Here is a 19,714-nt window from a genome sequence, read left to right as displayed (position 1 = left end):
CACGTTCTCTGCAGGGAAATGAGAGGCGATTTATTTCTATAACTTGGCCTACATATATGGAGGAGAACGATCACTCACATTCACTTCAAGCTCCTATTATGCACTCAGTAATGAGTGTGTCTGCTTGCTGGACACAATACTGTCTAATCCTTAATTGTTTACATTCCCATGTCTGCTAACAGCCAGCTCAATCAAGGACTACTCCAATAAAATGTCTACACTAATGCATTACTGAGTGATGTTTTGGTTTTTTTTATCACCCTTTTGAATCAGGCTTCACTTATGCAATCAAATCAGGAGGAGTCAGTGTTTGTGCCAGGTCAGTATATGAGATTTAGTGCTCATTACTTGTTTTTGTTTGATGAAAGTTGAAAGTGAAATACTCTTGACCATATCAATTGTGTCGTTGTGGTAATTACATTACAGGATTCTGGTGTGGTGGATTTTGAATGTCACCTTGATGACATTTCTTCTTTTACTGGATAGCAGAAAGGCACTAAGTCAGGGGACAAGCAAGGGGAGATAGAAAGCATTTTTTTCAGCTGCACCTACTCTGGGCATCTTAAGGAAACCAAAATACAATTCTGCTTATTAGCTAAATGCGTTCCCCAGCATGCTCACAACACCTCCGACTACGCTAACATGCCAATGTCAACCAGGAGTCATGTTTACCTGACTAACAACCTTGACATTTGCTTGATTGTTGCTATGCGCCGCCCCGTTGCAGCTGCCTGTTGCAGCAGCTCTCTCTTCCTTGTCTGTTCCTTGTGAATTTTTTGTCTCTTTTTCATCATCTCTGCATATGGAGTGGATCATTACTTTGTGTGGTTCATTTGTTAGTCGTGGACACCAAACTGGTTTTGTCCTTGGTGATCCTACATGTAACCATGGCTGCATTGTTTAAATGTGAAATCAGCTGTTAGCAGCCTGTAGCATGTCAATGCTAAGTGGTGCCAGGCCTGATGATTTCCCACAAGGTGAGGAGAAGGAGGTGAGGACGACGTGACGACATGGACCTGTCTTTCCATCTATTGTTATTGGGAACGCAAGATCTATCTCCAATAAGATGGACGAGCTAGCTGTGCTAACCCAGCAACAGAGGGAATACCAGAGGGCAGAGTAGCATCATGCTATTCACAAATATGGCTAACAGAGCTAACATCACACACCAACGCCACATTGGAAGAGCTTCACCTGCTGTGAGCAGACAGGATCCAGGAGACAGAGACTGAACAGACTGCTGAAGAAGCTCAGTCCTGGAACCTGTGGAGGTGGAGGCTGGCTGAACTGGAGAATGATGGACAAGATGTCATCATCTATTTTCTTATGGACCTTTTTGCACTTTCTATACACTTTCTTACTTTTGTTTTCTTCATTGCTGCTGTGACCTCCTGAATTTCCCCTCGGGGATAAAAAAGTTTTTTCTATTGTATTCTATTCTATAAACCTAGGGAGTCAGCAAGCTAACAAATTTGTGTAAAATAATAAGATTCCAGTTAATTAAAGAGTTATCTCCCTCCCTCAAATTATTAGACTTGAATCAAGCAATACAGGTTGTCCTGATATCACCATCTGAAGGTCACTTAATCCTCTAGAGGCCAGTAAAGATGACAGTTGTCTTCAGCAATCAATCCAGTTGTTCTTGGAATAATTCAGTCTCTTCTCAAGCAGCTGATCAGAACTATCATGCCTGTGGCCACGAAAAAATATTAATGTTGAAGAAATAGCCATTGTGATTCTTACATTGACAATTCAGAGCACTAATTCTTGATGTTAAGTAAAATGAAAACAACTCACTGTTTGGTGCAATGAATTTGCTTTCACAATGCAACAGACTTCCAGAATGCTACCAAACATCCTGGAAACTGATAATCACCAACACTCATTCTCAGGCCCCTCGCTAAGAGCATGCTGGTAATTGAATTGGAGGAGTGGGCACAAGTGTAGTGGGCTCGAAAGGGGCCAAAGACGAAAGCAATCAACTGTGACAGAGAGTAAGTGAGACACAGGGAAGGAGAGGGTGCAGTTTCTGTAATGAAATGCTCACAAGTCAGGTGTTCTTTTTTTTGGCTTCAACACCTTGAGCATCACTTCAATCACTTTTGCACAGTTAGTTGGGATGAAGTTAGTCAGGACACGGTGTCCTGTGACAGGGCAGCATTTGCATGCATGGCACGTTTGTGATGAAAAAAGGAGGTTGGCAAAACATAGCACATGCCTGAAATACCTCACTGAAAGACCCTCCCTGTCAATTACCCTTCACAGTCACATTGGCCACAACAAACTTCCCCCTTGGCTGACAGGTGGCCAGGTAAATGCATTTTGCAAAAGCTTGAAAGGCTTGGCACTCGATATCTGTTTTCAGAAAAAAAAAGGCAAGCATCCAGATCTCCACATGAAAAGAGAGTAAAGTACATACCCACAGCAGAACCAGGGGGGCTGAGTGAGCATCGAGCAGAGCTGAAAAGAATCATTTTCGTGGTAAATTGTGGAAGGCAGTCTGGGGTGTAATATTGACTTGTGTGACCTCAAACACAAAAAAACAGGCAGCAGGCAGCAGTTCAATTTGCTGGTACATCCCTTCTTTTTGACACTTTAATGTGTCTTATTTACTGCTCATATCAAGGTCGTTGTTAGTTTTCTTTTCTTCTTTTCATTTTTGGCACATTTTGTTCCACCTGTTGTATTCAAGGATGATTGAAGGTTATAAAAAGGAGGCACATCAGCCGCGATGCGCTCATGTGAAACAGTCACACTGCAGGACGTGCAAAGTCAAGCTGTCATCAGTTTCTCCATTTCCAGAACAAATCTACAACAAACGTCGATTTCACTTGGAGACACAATTGTGCTCTTTGTGTCATGTGACTGTTAGATGTAAACATGCATGCAACAATGCTGCTGGTACAGATACATGGGCAAACTCTCAATCAAGTGAGATAGATTGTCAAACAGTGTCTACTTGAAGTGTTTGTCCAGTAAAGAGCTGCGAGCCACAAGTTTCAACGTTAAAAAAGCACAAAGGAGATTTGTGGTATTTGAACCTGTACCCAGATGTCCCAGCCAGCAGCCGCGGAAGCTGTGTCCAGATCAAAGCACTTCTGCGTTACATTCACTGGTGAGGGCACTACATGGAAACACTGTGAAATATTGCTGTGTACCTAGAAACCACGGACCTGGAAAATTGCTTTAGTGATTTTTCTGCCTTTATAACAACCTCAATATCCAACGAGCCGCAGCCATAGACATAAAACTGTGGAGGCTCGTAATTGCTCAGGCCAGGTACACTGAGTTACAGAACAGAAATTACCAAAACATGTAAATATGAGCTGTCGGCGGGGGGACTTAAACACACCAAAAGTATCATAAACATTTCTTTAATGGGGGCCTGCACACACAGTGCCTCAGGGTTCACATCAGCTACAATAAAAACCAGGATGTAAAGGAGTTAGGGAAGATTTAGGAAGAATTTTAGTCTTCAATTAAAGGTCCCATATTCTGCTCCTTTTCTGCAGTTTAATATGTATCATTGATGTCTTCATGAAATGGTAGTAAAATGTTTTGGTCCAAAAAGCCAATAAATCAAGCACAGCAGCATTGTTTCCAGGCTCTCATAGCCCCTCTGTTCAGAACGCTCCGATTTAATGGGCGTGACCTTCATATGTAAATGAGCCACCGCTGATACCACCCTGCGCCATGAGCTCCGAGTGCACAATGTTTAGAAAATAGTGAAGCTCGTTCACCGTAACATTACAGGCTAAAACAACAGGCTAACCGCAGCTTAAGTTAGCCTGAAGCTAACACAGAGACAGGGGGGACACTGAGGAAAAGCTCTTACATCTGCTCCACAGCACACAGCATTTAAAATACTCACATTTCCAGGGTCCGAGGTTTGTTGGCGGATGGTTGGTAACGCATTCAGGACCAGTCTATTCTCTAGCTCTCTGTTGTACTGTCCAAAGTTGGAAAAGCAGTCGGCCGTGAAGTGACTAGCACACACATGCACAGTTTTACTGAGTGTAGCTGGCACATTTCCTTGATAAATGAACTCTAGCCACTTAGTCTTGTCTTCTTCTGAGATGGGAAGCTTGTGCATGGAACTATGTGGCGGTTTACAGCCAAGAACAGCCATACTCCTCTCACCGCTGCTGGAGAAATTTCTCTCCAGACGCAAGGAGAGGAGTGGGTGGGGAGGGGGTTTGGAGGTATGTGCTCCGGTGGACCAAACAGGTCAGACTTGTTCCTGATTGGTCAAAAAGGGGAATCGCTGACGTCCGCAAACCCCGGGAATTCCAAACAGCCCTTTTTAGGTCAGGATTTTACATTCACAAGCACTACTAAATACAGGTTTTTTCGTTAAATATCACATTTTGTGGGATGGGAGGAAAGCCAAAGACCCACAAATTTCACTAAAAGACTTAAAGTGATTTTTGCATAATATGGGACCTTTAAGGAGAAAATATCAAAGACAAATACAGAAATGCCAATATGTTAGACTGCTTTCCTGAGTTAAACCCATAACAAACTATAGATGAATCGATTATTTAGACAAATTATTGGATCCATGTTTTCATTTTAAACTCCTTTCAGCTCTGTCAGTTATTTCCCCAACTCTACAGAATGTATTTGCTGGTATATTTCATGTATACTATCTGAAATGCCAACAACTATCAGCATCAATCTCAGCATCCAGCAGAAACTGACAAACATGATCAAGTTTAAAATATACATCATTTTATTTTTTATTTAGTTATTTTTAAGGGTGTTGCCGCATTGGAGGCTTAGCCCATAGGTTATCTAGCGCAGAGGACATACCATCTGGAGATAATAAATGTCAGTAAAAATCCCCCTCAAGAGCAAACAACAGACTGGCAGACAGACTGACTGACATCACAGGGGCCAAACCGAAGAGGGAAAGAGGAAGGGAGGGAGCTGAGGTGAAAAGGTAAAAAATAGGCCGCCGTTTCCAACTATGACCTCTTTTCTGTTGATTTTTCTTGAGTGGAGGGGGTGAAGGGGATTCAGGGTCAGCAGGCAGGGTAAGAGGCAGCAGCATCCAGCGCTTCGTCTCTTTAATCCGAACAGGAGGCTGAAGTAGAGGAAGTGGAGGGGTAGAAAAGACAAACAGAGGGAGGATAACAGCTGGGAGGTCAGAGTTGAGACCATATTTTCCGATGTACTATTTCTGTGTATCTTTCCTGGAGTTATTCCATCATATGAATTATTTTAAGATCACTCAGTTCAACTGGAGGTCAGCGTTGAATGGAAACCATTGAGAGGCCAAAGGAAACTTGTAGTTGTAGACACACTCACACTTCATCTATTTGTATTATGCAGGCACCTAAAAGGATAAAGTTATGATCGGTACATGACCTTTAAAACCAACAGGAATTTCAATCAAAAGGATTCATTGATGATCTGTTAGAATCATGATTGATTAACATTTTGTTTTTCTGTTATGTTATCAAGTTTGGTCCTGCCTACCACTGTCTGAGCTGGTAGGGGGAAGTTTATAATCCATATAACATGACAAACCCTGAAATGCGAAGCAAGACAACAGAAAAAGTCTCTGAATGATCTTTTCAGGAGGTGAATTTTTTAACCTTTGACACTTAAAAATAATGTGCTTTAATCCATTACTGTACTGTTGATCTGTTTTCTTTATTTGTTTGTTAGCTAAAAAAAGTTTGTTCTTTTCAAGTTTATGTCTGTTACTGGGTTGGCCTGTTCGCGTATTCTGGGGTCCAGCACCTTCGTGGCCTGAAAGTTCAAGAAACCACTGCTTTTAATGGATTGATTTGAAACAGTATGCACTATGTAGTTGTCTCTGGTCTTCCTCTTGCTTTTCAGAATTAAAAAAAAAAAAGGAAAACAATGTAATGGGGTTCTGACCGATCAGAATCAAGTATTTAACACAGCTGGGTGATAAGTGCTGTTTAAACTGAAATTTATGCTGCATGAGTTTACTCTTTATGCTTGGGTAATCTCTGGGGGGATCTGATTGCTTCTGAGAGTCTACTTTATCTTGAACTAAGCTGATGGTGTTGTCTAAATAATGAATAGTGAGGGTTAATGGAAGGAGTGTCTGCCAAATGCTGCCACTGTAAATGTAAATAATATATCAAGCCCATGCATAAATCCCTTGAAACCTTTGATAATGAATAGCATTATTTTCATGAATAATAATTAATCTTGATGTAATGAAGAAACTGAGGATATTGGAGGGTAAGTGTTATTTGATTAGACATAGTGTTTGCACTATAGTGATCTGATAGAACACACTAAGTATATTATTAGCATTTCAGCACATATTTCAATATGATTTCTTAATTACAAGAAAGCTGGATGTACTCATCTTATATTTCTTTCCAACAGCTGCATAGAAACATTAATCATTCACACTCTGTAATATGACTGCACCCCACATAATCAGTATTACCCGGAATGGGGATCAAAAACCAGTTCCTGTTGAGAATCGATTGAAGAAATGTTTCAATCCATCGATATCGTTAGTGTTGTGCTTAATGATTCCCTTATCGATTCTTTACACTATGCCTGAGCTGCGGGACCTTACGTTGACTAGTCTGTTACAGCTATCTTAGCTTAGGAGATCATAACATTTCCCAAGAAAACTCAGATTCAGGATTGTCTGCTTGAAGTTTCCTGAAGAACTGAACCCACGAAGAAATGTACATCACTTTCTCACATGATTCCAATTCAGTGCATTTAACATGGTACAAATCTCCTTATTTACCAAAAAGGATATAAACAAAATAGCACTGGCTTGATGCTAGCGGTTAGCATACATCAGTATAATTTGGGCTTTAGAGTGGAATTTCAGCTTTCAGCTTTCATCACAGAGACATATCACAATTACTCTTTGTTAAAAATACTGAAAACTCCAAATGTCAAAATATTTGAAGGCAAATGAAAGAAAAGTTACACGCAGGCTCATGGCTGGCTTCATAACTACAGCAAGGTTCCAAACAACTTAGAATAATGCTATAACCACTTCGAGACACTAGATGGCCTACTTGAGTCAAAAATATATTACAAAACAGTACATCAACGTCACATGATGTGCAATTTTTACTATTTATGTATATTTACAACCAGAGATATCGAGATCCAGTGACTAACTACATATTAGTTTCTTATAAACTCAATAAAATGTTGTTGACCCAGAAAAGCTGTAAGGCTACTTTTTGTACAGAGATAATTCACAAGAGGACTTGATAAGGGTATCGATAAAGAATCGGACTGATGAAAATCTTAAAATCTTAACAATACAAGTTCCCTAATATTAACTCCTGCACTTAAACACACTTCAAATAGTCTTGATTGATACAACTGTAGGTCAAACTACCACTGTTCTGACCTTAAGAAGGTACAGGATAAGAGCAGGCCTGGACATAGATCGCCAAGGACAAATTACTTCCCTAACCGCTCCCATAAATCCATGATAACAGGTCAGTGACATCACACTGAGGTGCTATCTTTCAGTCATACTCTCAGCACCCATTCTAATTAGTCACACTAACAATGGCTGCCACATTTCTCACTACAGCCCAAAATCAATATTTGCTCATCTGCATTGATCATCGTTTTTTACAAGCTATTGGCTCTGAAGCAAATGCTCTATTAATCAGAGCTCAGCAACGATGAGTGGAAGGAGGTGAAGGCAAATGCCCTCTTTAAATGATACAAACACACAGGAACACAGCCCCACACAGACACACACACACAAACATCTTCTGATGGTGCAGACAACCCCCACACATACATGGTCTAAGTGCACACGCAACCTCTGCTCCAGAGCAAACAAGAGTGTACGTGAAAGGTCTCGTGGTTGTCTGGGAGACAGAGAGCAGTGCATTGATCTAAGAGGAGCAGTGATCAAAAGAAACTGGTCTTTGATAAGGATATTCATCAGAGCCAGCCACAGCTATGCTAATGAATGAAACATTTTAAACAATGCAGACCTCTGAATACACTGCAGCATAATGAGTGTAAAAGTTTTTATTTAACATGGGTTTTTAGAGTTATCAAGTACACTCTTCCCATTCTGTGATACATAAGCTACAAGTAATGCATCTGTAGAGATCATGATCTGAAAAACTAGCCTGGTGTGAAATAGTACAAAAGAATAACAAACATCAATAGAGTCAAGAAATAGAAATGGCCAAAGGCAGCAGAAAGGAAAAAACAATGTTTTACTGTCTCAACAGCCCAATATTCACATCACATCCCACCATTCTGAGCAAAGGAAGTACGCTTAAAAGCCTCAAATCAGACAATTGGAGGCTCATTCACAGCTCGCTTAATTTTTAACAGATTGATTGTAATAGCTATAATCAGCTAAGTGATGCTGATCTAAAACAATAGAATGGCTTTGCTCAATTAACATTTATGAGTCCAGAATTTATGAGTCCAGAATAAGTATAAGCACATTATACTTTAATGTTAATCATGACCACTATCTTTCTCTCTCTTCTCTAAAGTTAAAAATGTTTGGCTAATTTTGGTATTAAAATCTGGCCCCCATGTGAACTGAAGATTGCCCTCATAAGGCAAACATTACCCAATCACATGTCACGGATTGAAATAGATTGAAGTTTCCTATTTTTGTACCCCCCATTGCTAAGAAAAGGCTTCCACTTATATTATAATCAAACAATTAAGGTTAGCCTTTCAAAGATGATGAATATGAAGTAAACACACATAATGTTTGCCAGATTGACTTAAACATAACCCCACTACAGGTTTTTAAAGTAATGCAAAGATGAATGAAAGCTAACCTAAACTAACGCCACAGTGCTGACTGTTTCACCTAGCTATTTCTATTTTCTATACCTGCAAACACCTGCTCAAGGCAATGATCGCAAATCTAAGATATCTATTTAATATGCTCATCTCTGAGCTTCGGTCAGTCAATCCATAAATCTGGGATGTGGGCAAAGGTTTTAAGTTGGGTTTTTTTTAAGCTAAAGATGTGATATCTTAAACTAACTTGTGTTGGCCTAAATGGTAAGCTTACAGTGCTCGCAATGCTCTCCTGAGTCCTACTTGAGAGTCTCATCTATTGGTGTACAGCAGAGGACCACCACTTCAACTTCAAACAAATCACTGAAAAGTTCCCGCTGACAACCAAATTAAACAAATGCTTGAAAAGCCCACCCTTACTAATCCTAAACTGAAACATTTGGTAAAAGGAGCATGATGAGTAAATACAAAAAACAACAACTGAAACACTAGTCTTTTTTTCATCCCCCATCGATAACTTTTGTCATTGTTTGGATGTGCGTAAAGATGAACTATTGAGATAATGAGCTTCAGTCTCTCTCCTAAACACCCACCATGTGGCCTCCTCTGTCAGCTAAAGGTTTATAATACAGGTTCCACCAAATATGGGAATTGCTCATAGTTGCTATAATTCAAAGGTCAAAATCAATTTGTTTAACAACCTGGGGAACAAAATCCCTCAATGGTCCTATTGCCTAAATTCATTTGATTTAGCTAAGCCTCACAGCCGAGTGCCCGCCTGCCTTCCTGCCTGCCTTCCTTTCTGGCCCTCATTTGCAGGATTTGAGCTAAGCTGTTTAGCTCGACTAGAGAGTGAGCACAGGGCTCTGAAGGATGGCAGTGTTGGTAGGTGGCTTGTAACTTGCATGGCTGGTTAAACATCCTTTTGTCCAGTTGGTCATAAGGAGAAGCACAGCCTCAAGGGTCGGCTTTGGAGGATTGAGGATTCAGACTCCTGTTTTTGTACCCAAGCCTGTTTGACCCTGCTATTCTGTCCTTCTGCAAACTGCTTTTTCATTCCACTAAAAAGCCAAATGCATGCTTCTTTTCCATTTATCTCCTTTTTCGCCGCTTACCTCTTCCCTTTACTTCATTTCTTATTTCCTTTGACATGTTCGAGTAGAAACTTTATTTCCAGCAAGAAAAAGGACAACTGCACTTCAGAAAGCTATCCAGCAGGTATTTCACTGCCCACTGATGATGGAGGATTATGGGCTCTGATTCAGGTCGGATTATTTCAGGTAAACAAAACACTCAAAAAGCCACAGAAGGACAAAACATATACGTGGCACTACAGGGAGATATGCAGACATTCAGCTGTTTGTCATGGTGCTTAAAACAGGTGTGTGATACAGCCTGACATGTAATCTGACATAAAACAAATATCAAATTTACACAAACTTTTCTCCCAGTGCAGCATCAGGCACCAGGGTGAAGCTCACAGGTACATGGTAAATTAAACATGAGAGTGCAGATGATACTAGTACCACCACAAGGAGAACAAAGCAATACACACTCTCGACAGCACAATGCTAAGCCCTGAGGCACCTAGACAGGAAGACAAGAAGTCAAGAAAACATTGTCAAGGGGACCCGGCTTTTTATCTTATTTAGTCAGATGAATATAAATGCCTGCACGGAAGAAAATCCAGACACTCTTCCTCAGATTTTCTCTGCAGGAGTTATCTACTTCTGCAAGACGAATCCACACAGAAGATCAAACAGCATGCACACATGTGCGGGAAGATATGACACTTTAGGTGCTAGCACATGCACTCTTTTTGTGTGTGTAGGGTGCGTCTGTGTGTGTTTATGACGTACACCGGGAGCAGAATGTCAGGCAGGTTTACATTAGTCAGCAGATGCAGTGGGCCACATCATTAGTCACTCTGACACCCACTTCTGGCCCCTGCTTTATTGATGAGGCCAAGCTCAACAACTACACCGCTCTTAATGCACACACACACACACACACACACACACACACACACACACACACACACACACACACACACACACACACACACAAACACACACACACACACACACACACACACACACACACACACACATACACACACAAACACACACAAACACACACACACACATTATCCTCCACTTCCACAATCCTACAGTAAAAGCAACAGGAGACTTGTTTCGCTTCTCAGGTCTCACTCCAGTAGGGCGATGCTAAAAGCTAGCATGGAAAGCAAATCGAGCTGCTGCATGTTTACAAATTTAATAAACAGCTTTTCTGTATCCCCCATAATTCATTGGCTGTTCATCTCCCTCACACCAAACAACTGATCTGAAACCAAACATCTGCATAACACCAGAATCTTCAGGGCAGGTTGTGAATGGTGGGGCATGATGACAAGGTGCCAAGTGTGTCACGGCTATGAGCTCAAAGCCATTTATGGCCTCCATGACTCTGACATTTAGCAGGAAGCTGCAATTTGTCAGCCTCTCGGGCTGACTCACACATCCACAACCCGGGACGTTCATGAAAACACATTACCATCAGAAAGAAAAATGAATGATGCATTCGTAGTTCCCCTCACTACCATAAAACGACTGCTGAGAATATATGATGACATAAAAATGGAGAAAAAAGATGAGGGGGAGATGTTACGTCGGAGGATGCATAAAAATGCACCTGGTGTTCCATCTTGTAAAACTCAATCTAAGCCACTTCATGACCTAATAAAGCGGAACAATAACAGCCCAGGGCTGCAGGTTAACTTGGCATCAGGATAATAACGAAGGCATTTTGATACTCTCAAAATAGAGTGTTAATAACAGTAATTATCTTTCTATGTTACTCACATCAATACAACCAAACCCCTTTCATTCCTCTTAAAATGGAGAGCTTTTTGATATTCTGCATCAGAGTCTTACAAGAGGCACTTAATTTTCAAAGCCAGAAACTAGTATTACTCACGAAGAGTTAGTGAAGGAGGAGGAGGGCTCTCAAAATGCAAAGTCACTGTTTGTTTCCTGCTGAACAGAAAGAGCATTTTAACCACGGGGCAAGTTGGAAACATCAGTAATGGTATACTCAGTTTTCTCCATTACCTATCCAATGCTTTTGTTTCACTGAGATGCTTTCATCTTTCCCCTTTTCTCTACAAGCTCGTACATCTCTTCCTCTCCCACTTATTGGTGATGTATAAAGGGCAAGCAAAGACACAGCCATTAGTGGAATAGGACATCTTCATGGCAGCGTGTCCCACAGAAGAATACAAAAACACACAGGCCACCAAAATGTGCGTTTTCTCCTTGGAGTCAGTCCTCACGCTCGAGGTTTGTGAAGTATCTTTTTAAAAGGATGGCAGTGGTTTGTGAGCAGATGTAGGTTTTACAGACACACATTTTGAATCCTAATCAAACATTCACTCATAAATAAGAGGCCAAAGTGCTGATATGTATGCACACACTTCAACATTCACACACTGCGTACACAGCCCTGCCACCAGATAAAAGAGGTGTCTGCTCTGTTCTTACCCGAGTGTTGTCATAGTAACGATGGTGTACCAGAAGGAGGCTGGGATGCTGGTGAATTTGCTGGAGCTTGAACCCTTCTCTGCGTAGAACATGACGGTGGCAAAGATAATTATGGCCATAGTGAGGGAGAAGAGCAGGAAGCCGAGCTCCGAGGCACAGCTCTTCAGCGTGTAGCCCAGGATGCGCAGGCCCTGCGAGTGCCGGGAGAACTTAAAGATACGGAACACGCGGAAAACCCGGAGCGTCACAAAAGCGCCGCTCACATCCTCGTTGTCAGTCATCACAAGGCCGATGTAGTAGGGCAAGATGGCCACCACATCAATGATGCTCATTACAGACCTCATGAAGCGGTAGCGGCTGGGTGCAGCAAACAAGCGCATCAGGTACTCCACGGTGAAGATCATGACGCAAGCTGTGTCCATGCAGAAAAAGGCCACAGTGTAGCGCTCGCCACATGGCACTTCCTTCATATTGGGCGATGAGCCACAGGGAACTGTCTCTACCACGTTGGTGATGACTGAAACCGCAATGAAGAAGCCAGTGACGTAGTAGAAGACAAGGGCCATGGTAGAAGTGTGAGGGTTCTCAAAGGCCCGCCACATGGTCTCCCTAAAGGTCATGTTGGGCAGTTTAGCGTCCTTATTGTCCTCCTGGTCGTCCATGAGTCGCTCTGCATTCTCCCTCTTTCGATCCTTGTACTCTTCATAGCAGCAGTCCCCAATGATCTCTGGGACAATGCCAAAGAAAGCCAGTTCCTCGTCATAGGAGGAGATGCACTCGTAGCGTGGGTAGTGGAGTTTCCCTGTGCGGTAGAAGTTGAGAACACTTCGGAACACGTCAGGGTCCCTGTCAAAGAAGTACTCTTTGGTCTCCTCATTGTAGAAGAACTCTTTCTCTGAGCTCCCCAGCAGGGTGTCTGGATATCGGTCCAGGGTGTTCTTCCAGGTCTGGAAGCGTCGTCCACTTACGTTGAGAATGATTAGCTCATCCTGCCGCTTGTTTTTCTCAGCGGGGGCCACTGGCATGGGCAAATTGGCTACAGGCATCCAGCCAATGGCTGCTGCCCGGGCAAAGGGAAGCCATGCCGCTACTCCCGCCGCCATGCTGTGTCCGGCTTGGGGCGTAGGGGGGAACAAGTCCAGCACCTTCACAACCAGCTTGACTTCAGCTCATTCACCATCTAAAAGAGGGAAAGAGAAGAGGAGAGGGTTTGTAATGACAGGAAGCATACTGGTGTGGGAATTGTTGTTTCATAGAGGGAGAAGTGCAGAGACATGTGAAGGGTACTGTTCTTCAGATTAATGGATAAGTTAGCCTCTTTAAAGAGGAATGTAACAGCGACACAATTCGTACCCTGACAGGGCAGTCTGGCTAAGATGGTAGAGTAACTTTATTAAAATGATAAGTTACAATCACACTTGAAGGTAAATCAGTACAGAGAATAATGAAACATATTATTTTTAACTTCAATGTGGTTGCAGGAACATACTGCAATTTCCACTAGGCATCATCTTCCCTGTAATTACTTTAAGACGATATCTCCTCCATCCCCTCTATTGAGTTAAAGGTTGAGAGCATCCTTCTCGGGACCACATTTCAGTGCACCTTTCAGTTTAAAGTTAGAGAAAACAAGTAAAGCAAAAGAAGAGGAAATAGTATCAGTTTATTCGTTTAACTTTGTACTAAATGCTTCACAGGAAAATTAAGGAGTCAATAACGGGAGAATGGGACCAAAAACCTGTTGAGTTCGAAGTATAAAACAGTAGATCCACCTTTATTTTTTCTTTTCTTTTTTAAAATAATGTGATTAGTTAGGAGTTTATGAGACACATTTGTGTATAAATCAAGTCACATGTGACCAGATTCTCCACAAACATACCCAGCTGACAGACGGTGTGCTCACATCAAACGAGGTATCAGGAAAAGCGACACATTTCAGCTAACAGGTTGACAACGCAATTATATTTTAGTTATATCCCCTGCAGTCGTCATTTTGTACTCACCGATGCAAAATTCTCCATCCAAAGAAACACGACCTTCTCCCGGAGCAGTTTAGTTACAAGTCGTAGGTTTGGTTATTTCTCAAAGCTTGTCAGGGGCTTGAGGGAACCAGGAAAGAAGAAGTTATTTGGCGAGGAGGACAGCCACATTAGACCGACGCTGATGCCGAAGGGAGGGCGGAAAAGTACCGGAGAAGGACGAACCACAGCTGTTTTAATTCAGTTTCCATTGTGTGTGAAGGGAGAAATGACAAGAGGAGTCCGCGCGTGAAGACCGTCGTACGTGGGCTTTTCGGGATGAGTGGTGAGGAGAGACAGAGGAGGAGGAGGGAGGAGGGAGGAGCGCTCTCTCTCTCCCTCCCTCTCCCTGTACACACACACACACACACACACACACACACACACACACACACACACACACACACACACACACACACACACACACACACACACAGTGGGATGGAGAGAAAACTGCATTTAGGCTGTAGCAAACCTAATTCAGCTCTGAAAACGTTTGAGAAAACTGTACATGTCACTTGTGGGGAGGGGACAGGACGACACAACCCAACGTCGTCACTCATATTTCATTGAGAAAAAACTACTTCTTCTTTCCTGACCAGGAGCTATCAGTCCATTCACTCCGTAATACAATCAAACAGTCATTTGATACATTGAGCTCACCATTTGCCATTCAGTTTTGAGTGACTTTCCTTTTATATCCCATCGAGTTATTCATCTGTTTTGAATCCAGTCTAATTAGTCAAGAGATTATTTTCAGTGCTTAGTGTCCCTGTCCCTACTAGTAGTTTTGAAACGTTATGTTGGCATCAAAATTAAATTTAGAAAATAGTTTTTAAGGCACAATATTTTTCAAGTTTCGTCATTTAATATCTTGCCTTTGCTCTGTTTTAAATCAAATCTGGGGTTGTTGTGTTTTCAAACAATCTTAATCATTCTTCATGTACATTTTACAGAGCATCTTAGCTCATACGGAAGTGACGTTGTACTTTTAAGTTAACATGTTTCACATTAACGCTTATCCCTCTGAAATTTTTCTGGACCTTCAGCCAGCCATCTGGGATAAAGAAAGGTCAAAGGTCCAAAATGTCACCCCCCTTTTTTAGAAAAAAAATAAATAAAAAAACAAAAAAACAAAAAAACAAACAAACAAAAAAAAACAATTGAAACCAAACCAAGAAGGAGAGAAATGATCTGAACAGCTGGAACATGTACTTGATTGAAACTGTTGTTAATATGAACAATCAAAATGTGGGGAGAACATTGACAACAAATAGACGCGCAGCTGCAGCCAAAAATAAGATGCAACATAATAATCTCTTGATAATCTTTATATAATCCCTTGATAACCTCTCTTTTACCTTGATTCCTTTTTACCATGATTTGTTAAGATGGAGGCTGTTCTTATCAGTTCGGTGAAAATAATCATAAAATAGTGTTGAGTTCCATGTATGTGTACACGTATCAACCTGATTAATTTAACTCTGGCACTGATAAGTCCCTCCTGTAGCAATACAGCAAGACTATACCAAACCAACTCAGTCTGAATACGCACTGTATTTAATATTGACCACTTTTACTAAATATTCCAGATTTGAACAAAAACCCACTGCCCATTTAGACACTAAAATATGAACAGCTGCATATTTTTTCCTGAAACAACCTACCTATGCAGATTTTTAGATTTCTGCAGTGGTAAGCAAAGCGATTGGATCTAGTAACTCCCAAGACAATATTGTTTCACTTTGAAGAAGTCTTTATTCATCAAAAATTCAGGTTCGTGTACTTCTTTGTACTTAAATGCTTTGTGAACTTGATGTATTTAGACATTCATCCCAAGTCTGGCTGTTTGTTACATCCAAGCTGTTTTTAACGTCCAAGTCAGATACTGATTTCACACAGTGGACCTGTGAGGACCTCTGAGGCTTCAGTGGATCCCTTCACACCACATAAAACAATTACAATCTGTATCTGAATATTCTGTATAAAAAGGTGATTTAAATGATAACGTGTCTTCAGTCAGCATAATTTGAGCAACAATATATGTCAGCTACTTTTTTCATTCTTTTGGGGGGCCTTGCTGTCTACAGAGTCTGGTTATCATCTCAACGTGTAAGTTTACTCATGAAAGCAAGGTAAACAAGAGGCCTGCAGTGGCAAAGCACCAAGCAATCATTGTCTGCACTGAAGCAAAGCAGGTACATCAGCAGCACGTAGAGTAGATTTCTGTCACAATATCACTGGTTTACCCTTCATCCTGCACTTTTTACACAGTGCTGTATGGTTAGAATAAAGTAAGAAATTCCTTTATCAAAGCTTTCCATTCACAGCCTGCTCTGAATATAAGTTAGCTGTATTCTGGTGGATTCAGTTTGACATTTTCAATATTCGACTAAAACATGTCAATCAAGCCAGAAATATGTGACACAGCTGCCGATGGTGATGCTGATGATACGGAGGAGAACAATTTGTGTTAGAACACCATCATTCATATTCAGTCTCAGCAATGTCGTTGTTCATACAGTATCAATGATATGCAGGACAATATGCAGCCCTTAAAAAGCCATTAGGGATCCTTTTCCCCTGATATACAAAGTCTACTGGAACATCAATAGGGTCAGGCCATACAGCTCTAACACAATGCAACACATGGTTGTCTCATTATGGACACGTCTGGGTTCATATGTTCGCAGTACAACAATAAAAACATAAGGAGCTCTGCAGTCGCTGAATTTCTCTCGATTAAATCAGTGCACGTTTATAGACTTGTCTGAAAATGACAAACTGCTTGCGATTGTTATTTAGACATGCAGCTGCGCGTGCACACACACACACGCATAGAAATACTTGTTATGCCTCTGTGCCCTTGTATAGCTATCCTCAGAAGAAACCTTTCATTGACTCCATTAAGTCGTCGACCGTGAACCAGCCCCTTGGTAAAGTACAAAATGGCCAAAGTGATCTCACCTTGAAATCTGTCCCCTCTCCTCAAACTTGCTGTGATGAAAGTAGGAGTTTAAGAAAGTATGAACACACAGTGGATCACTTAGACACACAGCACAGCACAGAGGATGGCCTTTTCAATCAATGAGTCTATGAGCCATTCCAATAATTTAAATGTCACTGGATAACAAGGTGGGTTGAATTTCATGGTCAACTGCCTTCTGTAATTATCATTAGGCGCTGGGCTGACATTAAATTCCCAATCCTATGTCCTGACGGGCCTTGAGAAGAAAGCTGTTTACTTTTCTGTTAACTCCCTGCTTCCTCCCTTAAAGTAATCATCACGTTAGATCGTATACAATCATAGTAATTTCCCTAAAGTAATGAGACTGCATGAATTCTGTTTTTGTTTTAAATGTTTATTTTGTTTTCATTGTTTTTTTTTGTTTCAACATAAGTATCAGAGTAATCAGAGTAATGAGATTACTAAACATGTCCAATCAGATTGCATGTAATCAGATAACTTATAATAAACTTTTATGAATAAAGTTTGTTCAGCACAATTTTTGTCTCAAGACTTTTTGCAAAGAAAAGTCCAGAACTTACTTTCACAGGGGTATCAAATTGACATGTATTCAGAATTCAGTCATTCATTCATTTTCTGAACCTCTTATCCTGTTCAGGGGGGTGGGGGGTGGCTGGAGCCTATCCCAGCTGTCATTGGGCGAGAGGCGGGGTACACCCTGGACTGGTCGCCAGCCAATCACAGGATGTATTCAGAATATGATTACAATTTAAGAATCTGAACGCTTTTCTGTAAAAAATAAAATAAAATAAAATAACTTTAGAGTACAAAGATTATGATCCCGTTCTTTTCTCGTCTTCAAGCTCCCTCCCTCTGTCTTTTTTTCTTTGAATTTCTTTTACCTCCTGATCACCTTTCTTTTCTCTGCACTGTCCTTGCCCCAACAGTGTACACTCGCTGCACTGGATTTGAACCTAGGATCATTTTACTTTATATGGGATGTTCTGTCTACCACACCACAGGCCTGTATGTCAGTGCTTGCCCTTGTGGGTTAATAATAGAAAAGAAAAGCACAGCTCTCACTACAGAATGAAGATATAATTTGGTTGCCGCTCCACACAAATAGCCCCAGTTTGAGATTTCAGATTGGAACCCTGAAGTGTGATGCAACAGTCCTAACCCTTGAACCCAGACCTGCCTGTCAGCGCTCAAACTTTTTAGGCATTTTCATTTACTCACATGTAATTTTGTAGCCATCCATATTTAGAGCAGCTCTCCTGTTTAGCTTTTTTCTGCTCTTCTGTCCTTTTTCTGTCTGACAGTTAGGCTCCTGTGTCCATCATCACTAAAAAAAGTAATCACAGAAATCATTTCCAGCAGAGAAAAACACTGATCTATCATCTCACTCCTAAACTTCCTCAGCTGGCATGGTGTTGTCATAGAGACCTCGACGTGCTGTACATCCATCCGGTCCTGCTCGACCGAATCGTGAAGTAGCATTTTGAAATAACCTGTAACCTGTAGTGTTGGCGCTGATGGTGTCATTTTTAAGCGTGGATTACAATCAGGCACATATCTAGAAGGGAGACTTTTGCAAGATCACTTAGAAACTTCTCACTGCCCCTTTGAATGATCAGATTACACTTTAAAAAAACAAACAAAAAAAAAAAAAAACAAATTGATTTTTTTTTTCCTGGAGTTAATGGAGTACACATTACCTTCCCACAAAAATATGGTCATTCCCCATTACTTACCCTCTCTACTTCAACAAAACTTCCGCCTAACTTCCCCTAAACTCCCAGCTGAACTTTTCCAACTCTGAACTCCCCCTCTTACTTTTCTTTAACTCTCTTCTGACTGCCCTCTAACTCCTTTTGACTCCATACAAACTTCCTTCTTGTTCCCTGTTAACTCCCTGCTCAATTTGTCAAATCTTCACCGCAGTTGAGTTTATCCTTGGTGTGCCAACCACTGACTTGGCAGCCCCTGTGTCTACTGTTTGGTGGCACAGGGGGTTATAGATGTGCTCCTGGCTTTTGTCCAGTGCACGGAGAGATTTAGACAGGACATACTGCACCTGTTCCAAACCTGTTAAATTTACCGCTTTCTCCACTACTTCCTAATCTTATTTGGCCTTCACTAAAGCTCAGAGTAACGATTGCCAGGCTCTGTTTACTACCTCAAATCAACTTTTAATTTGACTGTGTTATATTACTGTGCTAATATCAGGAAAGTGAGCAATGAATTGTTTGGTTCCACAGTAAGGTGGCAGCTTGTTTTCTGCCAAAGACATAGAATAAAATCAAAAGATACTGAATTTGCTAAGGCAAGAAATGTTTTCTTCTGAAATATAGGCAGAATTGCACCAGATCATGTCTATGTAATGTTAGACTGAGTTTGCAAACAGGCCAGGGGAGGGTTTTAAC

The 19,714-nt window shown here is 41.2% G+C and overlaps 1 protein-coding gene across 2 annotated transcripts in view; it reads right to left on the bottom strand.

Moving 5' to 3' along the window:
- Positions 1-14,606, bottom strand: part of kcnd3 (potassium voltage-gated channel, Shal-related subfamily, member 3) — a 131,075-nt gene extending 116,469 nt beyond the window's left edge. For both annotated transcript variants that reach the window (XM_074680772.1, XM_074680773.1), the window contains exons 1-2: positions 14,306-14,606; positions 12,303-13,482 (exon numbers count right to left, since the gene is read on the bottom strand). In XM_074680772.1, the coding sequence (XP_074536873.1) occupies positions 12,303-13,405 (1,103 nt within the window). In that variant the 5' untranslated portion in view covers positions 13,406-13,482; positions 14,306-14,606. The remainder of the gene's footprint in view (positions 1-12,302; positions 13,483-14,305) is intronic.
- Between the last annotated feature and the right edge of the window lie 5,108 nt (positions 14,607-19,714).

Source organism: Halichoeres trimaculatus, unplaced genomic scaffold (genome assembly GCF_033239565.1).
Source record: "Halichoeres trimaculatus isolate MK-OKI-2021-1 unplaced genomic scaffold, fHalTri1.1 fHalTri1_scaffold_11, whole genome shotgun sequence".
NCBI classification, from domain to species: Eukaryota; Metazoa; Chordata; class Actinopteri; order Labriformes; family Labridae; genus Halichoeres; species Halichoeres trimaculatus.
This window is presented reverse-complemented; position numbering and strand designations above follow the sequence as displayed.